We start from the raw sequence: 16,293 nt of genomic DNA on the forward strand, positions 1-16,293 counted from the left end.
TCGTGGGCTCGGGGGAGTGGAGCCTCCCGAGGTGGCTTCCTGTTCACTTCCCTGCCTCCGTCTGGCAGCGTCGCAGTCAGTGAGCCGCCTGTCACAGAGCGCAGCCTCTGCCAAGGTACTGTTTCCCCATCGGGGAACCTGGAGGTGTGAATGTAAAGGCCCCACAGCTCTAGTCTGCGGAGCCTCTGTTGTCAGCAACTTCTGCTCTGCGAAAAGGAAGATGTTGGCCTTTTCATAGGCCACCAATGAGTCCTTTCCTTGGAGCTGTTGTAAAGTTAAAAGTTAAGAAAATATGGGTGAAAGGAAGGTGAGACAGTGAGAACAGAGAAAGAAGGAAGTAGTGTTTTCCCCTTGGAGGCCAGCATGCTTCTTCTCAGACTCTTTACCATGGTCGCTCCTAACGAGGACCTGCTTGCCAGGAAGGACACGTCGCAGCCTGTGCGTGAGACCCCGCCACCGGCTCCGGCTTTGTCCTGACGCTCACCTCCATGGGGCAGCTGGGGCCGAGAGCTGAGGTGGTCCAAGGGTGTTTCAGGGAAAAACAGCCCGGGCCACAGGATGTAACACTCAGCTAGGACAGAGCGCTCTGTGGACATGCTGCCAAGTACCCGGTGTGCAGCTGAGGCGGCTGTCCAGACCCCACTGTGTGGGCTGCCATTGGGAGAGGGGTGAGCAGAGCACTCAGCGGGGCTGGCTGGTGGGAAGATGCACTTTTCCATTTCCCAGCATGTGAGTCATCTTCGCTGGGCCCCTGTGCTGTGCTCGCACGGACAGTGGCAAGAAGGGGGTGTTGTGGCTGAGCTGCAGCATCTGTGCTGGGGGTGGAGCGGGAAGGGGGTTGGGGAGAGGGTAAAGATTTAAATCCTTCACTAATCAGCAGCAGTTTGAATCACATTTTTATGAGTAAGGAAGTGATAAATCAGCCCTTGAGTGTTCAGCCCCCGGGTCCCGTCAGCCGGTGCCCTTCTGAAGGCTGCCCTCCAGGCCGGTCGGCTGGCTGTCAGAGCCGCCACCCAGCCGCGGGACCCCGGCTGTCTGCAGCCAGGAAGCGAGGGCCTGCTGCCGCCTGGCCCTCCCAGGTGCTTGGGGTCTGTGGTGATTTGGCAGTCGCTGCAAGTTAACAGAACATCTGGGCCATCATTTTTCTTTCCATTCCTTCTTGGACTTGTCCTTCTGGGTGGGTGTTTGCATATGTCAGTTCCTGGACTCTGTGGAGAAGGAACGTTCCAGCCCAGAGCAGAGGTGATCTGTGTCCCCCCACGGCCGTCGAGATCCTCTCCATCTATGCCTGGCCCTTTCCTGGAGATGTGGTGCCTAGGGAGAGCCACAGGGATGGCCTTATGAAAAAGCATGACCTTTGCTGTGGCCTCTAACTCGTTTTTGTATGGGCTCGGTGCTACCCTGGTATAAGTCCTCTTTTCAAAATACTGGAAATGATGCTAATAGTGTGATTATTAAAATACTTTTCAAATGTGCTTTCCTTGGGGTCGAGAGACACAACTCTTAAAGAGCTTCAGGCGCTCCAGAAGGCCCAACGGAGGGGAAACACTTAGATGGTCAAAGAGGCCTTTCTTAACTTACAGTTTTCCCTGGAGCTCAAGGAGGCAAAGGTCGTGAGATTTGTCCCCCTTCCAATAAAAGAAAGTAAGTTGACTTTTGCCACATCATTTAACCAGTGAACCTTTCAGGTCTCAGCAGTGATCTTAAAACTCACAAGTTCAAGGCTATTGATACCTTTATCTCCTCCCATCAGGGGGGTGCTCTGCAAGAAGCCTGCTGGAGTGGGACTGCAGAGAGTCCAGAATCCTACTAGTCTACATTGAAGAGGTTGAGGACAGAGACATGCAAGGGGTGTTCGGGTTTCCCTTAGCAGAGGGCCTGGTATTTATCAGGCACTCAGTAAGCATTCACTGAGCACATGGACGAGGAAGTCCATGGTTCCAGGCCGACCAACACTGAACAGTGTGTTCCCTTCCTGGCCTGTGTCCAGAATTGCCCTTTGGCGAGTAATGGGTGGTGGCGAGATAGGTGGTTCCCAGGGTGATGTCACCGCTGGTCATCGGAGAAGCGGGGCCTTCTCCACGTGCCTCAGCATTTAACACTTCAGTAGCCACCCGATTGGCTGATGTGGTGCTGGAGAGGGAATGGTTGATCTAAACCACAAGCACGCCAAGAATTTTAATTTTTTTTTTTTTAATTCTGTAATGTAATTCTTTATTTCCTTAGAAATAAAGCTCTCGTTTCTTGAAGAGGAGTAATCGAAGCAGTATTTGTGGTAGGGCACCCCTGGAACCCCACTGCATCTCCCATCTGTGCCCAATTTGCTCCATTCTGGCCCCCTTGTTTCTTCCCCCTGTTTTCTCTCCCTCTTGCTCTCTCTCTCTGTCTTTTTAAAAAATATGTTTTTATAATTCCTGAAATCAAAACCATTGCAGGCACACACTGTTTTATTTTACTGTATTATTGGATTATACTTCCTATAAATCATTGGATGTTATTCATTGGCCACCACTAGAATAACTTCCCTTTTCTGTGCCCTGGCCCCTTCTTTTTCCTCCTCTTTTTCCTCATCTACCAGTTCACAGAGGAGGCCTCCGTGTCAGTCTTGCAGAAAAGCCCTGGTGACAGCAAGAGGGCACCCAAGAGACACTGCTCGTGTGTTCGCCTTTGGGGCTCCCTGTTCTTAGGGAACGTTTAGGGGCTGGCACTGAGCTAGGGCTAGGCTGGCATTCCTTTCGTTATCATTTATGCTCGCTTTTATGGTTTGTTAGTAATCCTGAATTGCAGGAGGTGGCGGGAGGGGGTGCCACCTGCCTGCCTCCAGAGGGATAGAGACACGGGACCTGTCGACAGGGGACCCACAGAACTTGACCCCAGTGTGTGGGACACTTGAGATGGGAGCCACTCGCCTCCAGGCTGTGGTCATGTATGCAGGTTGACCCTAGTTTGTGAAGTTACAGTCACAACCAAAATTTCTTAGTCTTCAGCAAACCACCGCCTTAGAGACCTTTGGTAAGGCAGGGTGCTGCCCCGTGCAGCTCACTTCTGTCTGAATCTCTTACCGGAGCAGAATGTATCAAGTGCCCAATCCCCTGCTTGTCAGAACAGCTGTACAGGAATCCACCTCTCGGAAAGGGTAGGCCTGAGTTGAGCTGTGTAAACTGCCCCTCTCATCCCTTCTTGTCTGTCTCTGGTGATAGAAACTCTTGGGCTGTTTCTCCCCAAGGACCTTTGCGTAGATTTTATAGGTAGTCGGCACTGCCTGACCTTCGTTTTCAGGACTGCTCAGTTGAGGGCAGATAAACAAAGAAACAGCCAGCTTGGCCCCCAAATTATGTGAGAAATGGATTCGGAGGTCAGAAGAGGCAAGGCTTTAGGAGGCAGACCAGGGGAAGGGCGCATCCCTCTGCCCTGCCCTCTGTTCCTCCGAGGGAGCTACAGCTATCAACAGGCTGCTTAGCATGGATTTCTTCCCTCAGAGTTCCCTGGAACAGAAAGAAAAGCTAAGGAAGTGAGTTTGTCGTGGGATCTTCCTATCTTCCCTACTCTGAATTCCAGGGTCTTTGTTTTCAGAATGAATCCGTTACTTTAGGCTGAGGAAGGAGAAGCGGTTGTGAAAAGCTAAAGACATGAGAAAATCCACTCATATCAATAAAATTAAGCCTCTTACCATGTAAGAGCTTGGTGAAATGGTTTCTGGTTTTGCCCCAGGGTTACAGTGTGGTTTGGTGTCCGTGGCTGCTCTGTGGGGCAATGGAGAAGTGCAGTGTCCCGTCACCACCTCATCACTACTATGGGCTAGAGACCTCATCTCTGCTGCCATTTTATAGCTTCTCAATTTGATTTTTTTTTTTTTTTTTTTCCTGGATGGATGGACTTGTTCTGAGAGAGAGACGTTATTTGGGGGATGCTGGCAGCAGGACTCTCAGCTGCCTTTTGTGAACTCTCCTTAAACTCTTCCTGGGGAGTAAAATTTTACGTTACAGGGGGTGTGGGCCAGCTCTCTGCTATTTGTTGTATACTCAGGGAACATGAGTATGTTCTGGGGGTGGGGATTAGGGGAATAAGTTGCACTTTGGACCCTAACCAACTAAATGTTGGTCTGGGGAAGAACTGTAAGCTTTCAGATGTAGTGGCCAGGAATGACAACAGAACGACATTGTGGTCATACCTGATGAGATTTTATGGTTGCTATATATGTATTCTCATGTGATGTCTCCCGTCAGCCTCTGACTCTTTGCAATCTCATGGACTATATATAATCCATGGAATTCTCCAGGCCAGAATACTGCAGTGGGTAGCCTTTCCCTTCTCCAGGGGATCTTACCAACCCAGGGATCAAACCCAGGTCTCCCTAATTGCAGGCGGATTCTTTACCAGCTGAGCCACCAGGGAAGCCCAAGAATACTGGAGTGGGTAGCCTATCCCTTCTCCAGCAGATCTTCCTGACCCAGGAATCGAACCAGGGTCTCCTGCATTGCAGGCAGATTAACTGAGCTACCAGAAAAGCCCCTGAGACAGATGGGACAGCTATTTTGTGTCCTATTTCGTCGATTTACAGACTAGAAACATACCAGAAAGGCTGAGTAACTTTAGGAAGGTCACAAAGGTAGTAAATTACACCCAGGTCTCAAGGGTCCAGCCTCCCGTGTCAGATGGCACACAGAAATTTCTTTGGACCTGATTGAGATACCTCAACACAGCAAGCAATCATTCCCACCCTGCCTCACCACCACCTCCACCTCCCAATCGAAGCAGCTGCATTTTCCCTCTACTAAATAATACAGATAGCTTGGCGCACTTAAACTCTGTCCTCTTCTCCTTTTCTCTTCCCCAGTTAATATGCTACTGTTGTCAGCTGTTTTAATTATTTTTTTACTTTTAAACCTTGAAAGACAAGTTGTTGTTTTCACTTATGTTTTGTTTTCATTATTATCATGATTGTTTTGATGGTAAATATTTGTTTAGACTCATCTATATATTTACTACTTTCTTTTCATTCCTTTTTATATTTCAGACCTTCTCCCTAGGATCAGTTTCTTTTCCTTTTTTTTTTTTTTTGGCCGCCCCTCCCTGTCTGTGGGACCTTAGTTCCTGGATCAGGGATGGAACCCAGCAGTGAAAGGGCAGAGTCGTAATCACTGGACCACCAGGAATTCCCTGCGACTGTTTTCTTTTTGCCTGAAGCATATTCTTTAGAATTTATTTAGTGACATTCTTTTGATGACAAACTTTTCCAATTCGTATTTGTCTGAAAACCCTTTATTTTCCCGATTCCTCTATATTAACTGGTAATAGAACTCTATATTAACAGTTGTTTTTCTTTAGCCCGCTGAAGGTACCTTGCTGTCTCTGGGTTGTTACTGTTTAAAAGTCAGCCGTCAGTCTAATTGTCCTCTTAAAAATAATCTGTGTCTCTGGGTGATTCTTAGGTCTTTTTTTTTTTTTTTTTTAATAAACCCTTTGATGTTCTACAACTTTAATGATTTTCTAGGTTTGTACTTTTTTTTTTTTTTTTTTTTTGCTGGGGATTTATAGGGCTTCATGTATCTGTGAGTTGATTTCAGCAGTTTTAGAAAATTCTTAGCATTCTTTTTTTACATACTGCATCTGCCCATGCTTTCTCTTCTCCTTCTGTCTTAAATGTCTCTTAAAACTTCTCTTTCATTTTTGACTCTCTCTCTCTCTTTTTTTTTTTTTTTTGGTGCTGCATTCCTCATAATTTCCTTAACTCGGTCCCTGAACCTTTTCTTAGCTCTTTCTAATCTGCTAAACATGCCCTGCTGAGATTTTATTTCAATTACATATTTTTATTTCCAGATTTTTTTCCTCCTAAATCTGGTCTTTTCCTGTTAGTTTCTTATTTGCTGAACATATTTGTGAGCTTGTCTTTTATTTATTTTTTAATATATTAAACGTGGTTATTTTAGGGACTCTGATCAAGGGATCCTTTTAGGTGAGGTTCTGCTAGTTTCTCATTTCTGTTGGTTGTTGCACATGTGCCTTGTTTCCCGTGTAATTAAAAAAAAATTTTTTTTTCTCTGTAATCTGCTAATTTTCTGTGGGAAATCATTAGTGGGAATTCTTGGAGTCCTGGGATGAAAACGGGGAAGGGGTTTGAGTTTGCTTTTGTCCACAGTCTGGTGTGAAGAGTCTAAAATAATCATTCTGAGTAAAATGCCTGCTTGAGGGTTTTCAAACCGTTCAGGTAATGCGAATTCAGGCTGCACACCCCTGTGAGGGCTAGTATACAGTCTGTACTTTCAGTGCACTATTTTTTTTTTCTCTTCTAGTCAGCCTCAGGGTTTGATATAGTCAGTTTTTTAGCTAGTTGTCTTATCACGAGGCTGAGGATGGCTTCTGATTCACCTTTGTACTTGGGTGTAGCTCTGTGGGACCTCAGCTTTATGGCAGGGGTCTTGGGCATCCTCTTGTCGGCTGTACCCACGAAGGCTCAGAAACCCAGAGCTCAAGTTCAGCAGGTAGCAGAGGTTCTTGGGGTAAAGCCTGGCCCTGTCCCACGCTTAACAGCTCTAGTTTTCTGTCTTTACTCAGTCCCTGGCCAGAGGATTCCTTTTTAATTTATTAACTCACCGCTGCTTTCTAGAAGGATTTTAAAAATGCTCTTTCCAGGATAATTAGTTGTTTCATTGGGAGAGTAGACCTAGGTTCCTAGTCTGCCTGCCATGTTACTAGAGGAAATGCTGTTATTCCTTTTTTCTTTGAAACATCAGACTCGAGCATTTTTTCCTAACCTCTGCCTGTAAACAGTGTGATAGGGGCACCTGTATGTCGGGTGGCAAGAGCATGGTAGGCTGGGCTTCCAAAGAGCAGCTCCTTTTCCAGCTCTTGCAGCCTAGTTTTATGGCAGATGGTTTATGGGCTCAGATTTTTTGATTTTTCCAAGAGATGGTCAAGGTATACACTACTCAGAGGACTAATTGACAGGTGGGGAAGAAATGTAATGGAAGGCAGGGAGAGGGGCCTGTCGCTGAAATGATAGAAGCCATTTATTGTCGAAAGGGTGTAAGCTAGGGATCTGGACAAGAGTGGTCTCTAGTTTCAGCCACATCACACTCCAGAGCTGGTAAACTCTGTTGGCCCATAAAAATCCTTTCCATTAGTCAGGGTGCTCTGTGCTTTTGTTCTTGACTACTGCTGTCCTTAGTGCTGTTTGGTTGGCTTGTATGTCCCAGTTTCCTTTTTAGAAGGCAGATTGTCATATGGTTAGGAATTTATTTACTGTAATTGGAGTTTTCTGGCTTCTCGAGTCCCCTCTTCAGATATCAGACTCCCATCTTGAAGCTTAGTTCAGAAACTGCCCACGTGATCCCTTGCCCCAAGTGCCAACAGCAGATGCAGCAATTGACACGCTGCAGGGAGTTTCCAACTGCTGGGCAGGTTTCTGAAATCCAGACACGTGCTGTTCACACGTTGGCTTCTGAAGCAAGGATCAGCGGTTGGAAGAGGGGAGGGGCTGGCAGGCCTGGAGGGAGAAAGATCTTATAATGCCTGCCCAGGGCTTAAGGCTGTGTCAGCTTTCTTCATCCCTCCTCCAGCTGGCGTTGGCAGGACAGAGTAAATCACTGTGGAGTGGTTATGAGCCCAACTCACTAGGGGCTTCTCTGAGGCACACCTGTGACGTCATCCTGTTATCACTGCTTGTTCTGCATAACCTCTTTCCACCTCTCCCCTGAGAGAGGGTGATGCCCAGAACTCGTGTCAGGGCAGTGAACAGAGAGAAATGTTTGGTAATCATTATTTCGAGATGCCTGCTAAGGACACAGTTGTAGGCTATTGACACATTCTTCAAGATTCCACACTGAAAGCAAAAACCCTCTTGCAAACATGCCCTGGATACCCTTTGTGAATCAAACTTGTTTTTAAACACGAAGAGAAAGATGATCCAGAAAGACTTGAAACTCCTAACTGTGGTCTCTCTTGTTCCCATTTCCCCTTTTTACACACACGTACACACACACATGTAGTCTTCTCTCCAGAAAGACTTGAAACTCCTAACATGCACTCACACACACACAGGCTGCTCTCCACAAGCCTCTGCTGGCTTCCCATTTCTTTCAGAGCAAAAGCCGTGAAGGTCTTCACAAGGCCTTCCGGTGCAGACTCTCCCTCCTCCCCACTCCCCTCCTTGCTGTCTCTGGTCTCATTCAGACCACACCCTGACTTGCTTACTTTGTTTTAGTTACTCTGGCCTTCTTGCAGGTCCTCTGATGAGCCAGGGGCTTCTCCCACCTTTGGGCCTTTGCATTAAAGTTTCCTCTACATGGAAGTGCTCTTTCTCCAGCCGTCTACATGGCCTATATCTCATCTCCCATGAGTCTGTTCAAGTCTTAGCTCCACGTGACTTACTCGGACCATTCTGTTGACACTGCTGCACTCCCACCTGTTCTCCTATCGCCCCCATCCTGCTCTGCTTTTCTTTTTCATAACACTTGTTCTCTAAACACTAGATAACTTGTGTATATCTTTTTTTTTCATATTTATTCACATTTTTCAAAAGAATTTATTAAGAAACAGAAAAAAGGGTATAAAGTACACAATCAAAGAAATTAAAGAGTTTACAACATGGATTCTTCAGGCTGGTGGCAACTAAGAAATATTTGCTGGGCCAACACCAAGGGTACGGAGACCCCAGTTCCATTTTCAATCCCATTTCTCTTGGCTGCTAACCGAACCAGCTCAGACTTCCTCCTAAGAGAAGTCAGATTGCCTTCCAAAATCTCCCCGAACTACTTCCCAGTTGCCTTTGCAGCCCTTCTCTGCCTGGTCCCCGATTCCTCACCTAGGCTTCAGGTGAGGTCAGCTAGACCCTTCTGAGCCTTCTCCACTCCTCCAGTCGCTCTGTGGTTCCTGAATCTGTTTTTGTTCCCATCCAGATTCATTTAATTAAAGTACATTCATGAACCAGTTAGGCTGGCTTGTTCTGCTGCCTTTGGTCAAGTTTCCTGTTTTTCTAAGCCTACATCTGAACTTGACCTTTCTCTTGTTGGGAAGGACTTCTTGAGCAGTGTCTCTGGCAGCTCCCTGCCCCAGTTAGTCCAAGGCTACTTTCTCCCCCAGACAGAACTCTGCACCCCTGTCCAACCTCCCACTTCCAGGTGGCTCTGGTTCTCAGCTAACCTGCCTGGGTGGTGGTTTAGTCGCTAAGTTGTGTCTGACTCTTGAGACCCCATGGACTGTAGCCCACCAGGCTCCTCTGTCCATGGGATTCTCCAGACAAGAATACTGGAGTGGGTTGCCATTGCCTTCTCCAACTTGTGTGTATCTTTATTATTTGTTTTCCCTCACGACTCCTCTGCAAGACTGTAAGTTCCCTGCAGTTAGGGATCCCTGGCCTGTTTTACCCACTGATGTATTTATTGTGAGTATCCAGGGCAGTGCCTCGTGTGCTGTAAGTTAGAAATAAGCAGGTTTTGTGCTGTGCTGTGCTTAGTTGCCCAGTCGTGTCTGACTCTTTGCGACCCCGTGGACTGTAGCCCACCAGGCTTCTCTGTCCATGGGGATTCTCCAGGCAAGAATACTGGAGTGGGTTGCCATTCCCACCTCCTGGGGATCTTCCCAACCCAGGGATCAAACCCAGGTCTCTCGCATTGTAGGCGGATTCTTTACTGTCTGAGTCCCCAGGGAAGCCCAAGTAGGTTTTGAGTTGAATTCACATCAAGAATAAAGTTGGTCAGCAAGTCAGTCTAGACACTGAAAGTTGAGTGGCAGGGCCACGGGGCTTCTGCTATTTGGGCTATTGCTTATAATCATGTTTTTCCTTGTTTTTTGTTAACGTGCCACTTCTGAATATGTCATTTACAACTGCCTGTTTTGTATCCTGACATTCAATTAAAATACATTAAATGTGTCTTGGTGTTTACTGTTAATACTGGATTCAGTGTCTTCACGGCTCTGGAAGCAAAGTTTCTTTGAATACAACATGAGTTCTGTCCCTTGTCGTCTCCTAAATCTTTCATCATAAATTCTCTGTCCTTTCTTCCTGCCCATAAATATCCTTTTATTTTTCCTTGTCTACTTATTTACTATATTTTTTTATTCTCACTGGAGCAACTGTGTCCTGTTTTGTGTAAGCTAAATAATTTTTTTAAATAAAGTTTTCACCTTTTGGGTTTTGTTGAGTGCTGAAAAAAAAAAAAGAAAAAAAGTGGAAACCACCTATAAACCGGCTTCCCAGCAATGACATTCCTTCCTATATGTATGTGTGAATATTCAAGTTTTACAGTTGAAAGTATACTGAGTATACAGTGTTTGATTCTGTTTTCACTTGTTTTATAAGTATTCAGTTATGAAATTCTTTGTAAATATATTTAATGGCTGAATAATATTCTCATGTAAATGTGTTAACATTAATGTAATCATTACCCGTTTTCACACATTTCCCCCACTTTTCTCAGATTATAAATAATGCTTTAATTAACATCTTTTAATAAATAGGAAACATGCTTTTCCTATTATTTCATTGGACTGTATTTTTAGAAACTAACTTTTAGGTTTAAAAGGTTTGAAGCCTTTTAACGCTTTTGATACATGGTGTGTTGGATTACTTTCTTCAGAAGCTGTGCCAGCTTACAGTCTTAGCAGCAGTGTTTGAGAACGCCCAGTGACCACCTCTTGCTAGCTCTGAGTATTGTTAATATTTTATAGTCCTTAGCACAATGTCGGCATTCATAAAGTTGTTGAATAAATGATAGAAGAAAACCTATCTCTGTTTTTTTTCAATAGACTATTTTTTAGAAAAGTTTTCAATTCATAGCAAAAATGGAGTGGAAATACAGAGAGTGCCGTACTATCTCCTGCCCTAAACATGCACAGCTTCCTTGCTATCAACATCCAGAATGAGTGGTTCATTTGTTACAGTTGATGAACCTGATCATCATCATTACCTAATGCCCATCGTTCACCGTAGAGTTCTCTCTTGGTGGTGGTCTGTGGGTTTAGACCAGTGTAGAATGGTGTGTATCTACCATTAGGGCATCGTATTGCCCTGGACATCTGTGCTCTGCCTGTCCATCCCTCCCACCCTCCCTTCTCCTAACCCCTGGCAAACACTGATATTTTTACTGTCTCCATAGTTTTGCTTTTCCAGAATGTCATAGAATTAGGGTCATACAGTAGGTAGCTGTTTCAGATGGGCTTCTTTCACTTAGTCATGGCTTGACAGCTCTTTTTTTCCTCTCTAAAGCACTGAGTAGTATTCCATTATTTGAGTAGACCCCAGTTGATTTATCCATTAACCTGCTGAAGGATATCTTGGTTGCTTCTAAATTTTGGCAATTATGTATAAGGCTGCTATAAACATCTGAGTGCAGGTTTTTGTGGGGACTTAAGTTTTCAACTCATTTGAGTAAATACCAAGGAGTGTGATTGCTGGGTCATATGGTAAGACTGTGTTTAGTTTTGTTTGAAACTGCCAAACCGTCTTCCAACCTATCCTGTTTTCAATTGCATTTCTTGATTATTGGTGAGAGTGGACATTTTTTCCTGTGTTTTATTAACCATGTATAGTTCTGTGTGGTCCTGTTCTCTGCAAATTTTTTCATTCCTCCCTAATATTTTTCCTACCAGTTTATTTGAGCTTTATAGTTAATATAGCAAGTCCTTTCTGTGTTCATTGGTGATTTTCTTACTTGTATTTGATTCTTAATTATATATTTTTTTAATGCACAAAAGTTGTAAAAAATTTTTATAGTTAAAAATGTCATCCTTTATGATTTACTTCATTGCTCTTAAAGCTTAAAAAGGAGACGTTTTTAGGCAGCTCTGCAAATGTATTTTCATTTCCATCAGCTGGAGGGAATTCTAGCCCCATTTGTAATTTCATTCAGTTGGTAGGAGATGCGAGGAACCCTATGTATTTAATGAAATAACACCCAAGAGTTGTGACAGCAGATCTTCTGCATCAGATGTAAAAGTTCCGGACCAGCATAGCAGCCCATTTTTATACATTTCGCAGAGTGAGGTAGAGGTGGAGTCACCAAGGGCTGCAGTGTCAAGAGTCAGACCTTTCCCCTCACTTCACCTCACCTCACCTCAGGTGACTGCTTGCCAGCTGGGAAGAGCTCAGGCCTCGAAAGTTAACTTGGGCGTGTAGGCGAGTGGTTGTGTGGTCTTACCATTTCAGGGAGGAAAGAATACGGTTGCCTTTTGTGGCTGTCCTGCTTTTCACTAAGGAATGAATTGTCAGTGTGTAACAGAATGTTAATAAGGAAGTACCATCTTTATTTGGTAGCAAAAGCTCTGGGAGTAAACAGTCTATGGAGCAGAATTACAAGGAATTAAGGCTGTGCCCGGGGGGCGCAGAAGCCACCAGCACATGGAAATAGACTCAGCCAGAGACGTTTAGATACACGTTTCCCATAATCTCTGATAGCCCTTTCCATTGGTTAGTCTTGGCTTTGGAGGCACTGTGGGCTTCCCAGGTGGCACTAGTGGTAAAGAACCCACCTGCCAAGGCAGGAGATGTAAGAGACACGGGTTCGATCCTTGGGTAGGGAAGATTCCCATGGAGGAGGGCATGGCAGTCCACTCCAGTATTCTTGTCTGGGAAATCCTATGGACAGAGGAGCCTGGCAGACTGCAGTCTGTAGGGTCCCACAGAGTCGGACAGGACTGAAGCAACCTAGCACGCACTCACGTGGAAGGTGTACCAGGGCAGCATCTCTGTGGAATCAGTGCACCTGACTGACTTGGGCTCGAGGATGTGCAGGAGGAGGATAGAGGAGAATGAAATATCTTTGAAACTTCTTTGCTTTAAGGAACTCAGGGAGAGTTACAGGGCCGGAACAGATGTGTGTGTGCCGCCAAGTCAGGGGAGTCAGATCATCACATTTCTGTTTCCTGGGTGAGTGACTCCTAGGGGTGGGGTCAGCTGCCAAAAATGTGATCTCACCTTCCTCTGAAGGCTGTGTGGTTATGAACTTTGCAGTTGATCACATTTTTGTGAAATAATACATGTTATATACACATTTCAGCAGAAAAAAACTTAAATCATGATTCCCTGGGATAGATTAAAGGTGTCTTTAATTTCTTTGTTTTCTTTGGGTTCTTAAAGTTTTCTATAGTGATCACAGTATTTTTGTATTAAACTTATTTTTAGAAATTGTAATGACAAAAAAATTGAAGTTAGGTAAAATTAGATTCTAGCTCTGATTGTGTTACATGCTGTATCATGCAAATTAGTTAACAGCTTCTAAATCTGTTTTTATATCTGGTACCTTGAGCATAGAGGACATTTATTAAATATTTACTGATTTAAACCTTCTCACCATAATTGTTTGCCACTGATTGCCAGTATCTGTCTCCCTCCCTTACAGGAAGATCCTATTTCCTCTCTTTAACTTGAGGTTCAAACAAAGCAACTTTGATTTTGAGGGTTTTGTTTTCTCAAAAACGAAAGTATTTTGTGTTCTTTTGACATTGCTGATTCTTCTCTCTTCTTTCATTCCAGAAGAATCAATAACCTAACAGACCAACTAGAGGATATTCAGCTGTTCTAAAAAATGCAATTATTTTAGCTTCATGAAATACATAGATCCCTCAACTAGAGTATTTACTCCATGAGAACAAGAGAAGACTGTATATTTTATGAAATCCCTAGCAATATCAAAGCTAACTTCAGAATTAGGTACTTAATCATTAATTATCAATTGATTAACTTGCCAGGGTTTGGGATTATATAAAATGAGTTTAGGCATGTAAGAAATTAGCAACTTAATTTTTAAAAAAAACTGATATCTTTCTTGCAGCCAAGTAAACATGCATGTTAAAAAACTTACACACACAGATATATATGTACTCCCCGCTGCCCACCCCCCCACCCCACCCCCCGCCCCAGGACCCGAGGCCACCCTGTGCAGCTTGTGGGAGCTTAGTTCACAGACCAAGGATTGAACCTGGGCTCCCGTAGTGGAATCCTGGAGTCCTGACCACTGGACTGCTAGGGGATTCCCAAAGATGTTACTTTGGTTTTAAGACATTCTGTTACGATGGCTTTATGCAGTCTCCATGGTGACAAGCCATCAGCACCTTCACTTTGCGATGGTAATGCTACAGAGGACTGCTTTGAGAAACCAGGAGTAAGATCTTCAACATATTTCTCCCCCCATTTTTTCTTTACCCCAAACTATGGGGCCCTCTCCCCACTGATGACAGTAGGAAGGCACATTTGTAAAGTCAGTCCCCTTAATTAACTAATGCTCTGTAGCCCATGGCTGGTGCTCCTTCCCACAGGAGGCGGAGCAGTTCAGTCAGCCATCGTGGTACCTGCTGTCAGTTTCGCCCTTGCTCCGAAGCCCTTAAAGGCAAGGAGCGTCCTGTTGGGAAGTGGTGGAAATGCCTCCACATATGTGTGCTATTTCTTTAAAAGAAAGCTGAGCGGAAGTGATGCTGTGGGGAACATCTGCACTCGGCCGAGCGGAGAGCGAGATGCGCTGCAGCTGGTGTAAGGCCCTGGCAGGCTGAGGCGCTGCTGTCTGTTGGGGTTTACTTCTGTCTACATTGAAACATGGCTTTGGGAGGGGGTTGATGGCCTGCTGCCAGCCTCAGTTAGCCTGCCCTTCTCTTTCCTCTTTCCTCCTCACTCCCCCCGCCCCAGCTCCCCTCCTTCATGCTTTAAAGTCACATTTCCAGGCCAGACGTAGAATTAATCTCTGGGCACTTCACATTGCTGGCAGCTGAAAGCAGGATGTGGGATCTTTTTTTTCTCTCTCTTTCTCTCTCTCTGCGTCTTGGCTGACTTTTTTACCTCTCGAAGAATTTGGAAGGCCGTGAGACCCCCCCACCTCCTCCCTCCAAGTACTGTGGAGTTTTTCAGCACGCTGATCACCCTGCTGTGGCTTCACCCTAATAGACTTCATATGTTGATGCAGTTGACATCAGTATCAAACTATTTTACATGTGATCTGGTGTATTTCCTGAGGAAATCTGCAAGATATTTATTAAGAACTAATAAAATAAACCTCTCCATGAGTTTTTAGGTAGTTTTCAATTTTTCATGTCTCTCTCGTTTCCTCTTATCAATGAGTTGCTATTTTCTCTCTCTACTCTGACCATCGCAAAAAGGAAACAAAAATAAATGTTTTAAACTGTTCCTGAAGGGACAGAGAGAGAATAGTTCTGCCATGATGTATCAGCCGGGGCTGTATTTTTAGTGCAGCATTGTAGAAACTAAAAATATCCTGTTATAGTGGATCCTTTTTATAGGTCTGTGTGTGTGTGTGTGCGTGCGCGCGCGTGTGTGTGTGTGTGTGTTTATAATGTTGTACGCACAAGTGCCTTTGTGCATCGACAGCCGCTCTTCCCATTACAGCTGGACTCCATTAGTCCTTGAAAATTAATGTAATCCCAGTTAAGAAAAAAATTAATTACTCTACCAGAGCTGCATTATATCCAAAGCTAGTGTTAGCTCCCTAGCTGGCAGCTTAGTTTGAGAGGCTCCAGGGGCCCACGGAGCTGTGGCTTTGGTGTCACAGCCCTTGCTCTTGGGTTTCCCCACTGAGATCATCCTCGGCCCTCCTTCAGGGTCAGGCATGTGATACGCTGAGAGCTAGTGCAGACCCCGCCTCAGTGAGCTGCCAGGTTGCAGTCTGGTCGTCCCCAAAAGGCGTGTCCACCACAGGCTTCACTCGCCTGCCATGGAAGGTTTTCTTATCAGGGTTCCTTAAAAACGAGGTTCTTTGGCAGCACTTGATTTGTTTTTTTTTAGTTTTCTCTGGAGGAGAAATACTGTTGATCAGAGTCTCAGAGAGGCACAGGATTTGCCTTCGAGGGCTGTTGGTGGACAATTAAGAATGACAGTCACGTCTTGTTCCTCCTTTCTCTCTAAGCTTGGACTAGTTTGTCTCATACACACCTTCTGTTACAAATGAGCGTGTCAGAGTTGACTGCTCGTTTCTAGTCAGACTGCTCCGCACCAGCCCTGGATGAGGGGCCGGCTGGCTCAGCGGGTGAGGAACGCTTCCAGCTCTGTAATCAGTGTTCTGGGATGGGGTGCAGGGCACGGCCCAGAAGTCGATGCAGCCGGCCTCGCCTTCACGGTACAGCTCTTGTGCAATTGCCCGCACTTCTTGTTGTTTTGTGTCTTTTTCTTCTTTGGGGGCCTAGATTGGGGGGTGGGGAGGCAAGGAGAGAGAGAGGGGTAGGTGGGAACGATGGTTGTTTATTTCCTTACTGGTCAGACTCTCCAGGCTCTCTGCTGAGAGTCCGGCCAGGATCCATCTGTCTTGGACTGCAGCTCGCTTTTTCTGCTGAGCTGGGGCGTGGGCAGCACAG

General features: G+C 45.3%; 1 protein-coding gene across 9 annotated transcripts in view; it reads left to right on the forward strand.

Annotated features, from left to right (window-relative positions):
• SMG6 (SMG6 nonsense mediated mRNA decay factor) overlaps positions 1 to 16,293 on the forward strand; it is a 201,532-nt gene that overhangs the window by 55,094 nt on the left and 130,145 nt on the right. The window contains exon 1 of one of the 9 annotated variants that reach the window (XM_044939458.1): positions 14,434 to 14,464. The exons of 7 other annotated variants lie outside the window; for them this stretch is intronic. In XM_044939458.1, the coding sequence (XP_044795393.1) occupies positions 14,449 to 14,464 (16 nt within the window). In that variant the 5' untranslated portion in view covers positions 14,434 to 14,448. Of the gene's footprint in view, positions 1 to 14,433; positions 14,465 to 15,752; positions 16,059 to 16,293 lie in introns of those variants that run through there. One more of the 9 variants, XM_025280862.2, reaches the window with a different exon arrangement.

This window comes from Bubalus bubalis, chromosome 3 (assembly GCF_019923935.1).
Source record: "Bubalus bubalis isolate 160015118507 breed Murrah chromosome 3, NDDB_SH_1, whole genome shotgun sequence".
Lineage (NCBI taxonomy): Eukaryota > Metazoa > Chordata > Mammalia > Artiodactyla > Bovidae > Bubalus > Bubalus bubalis.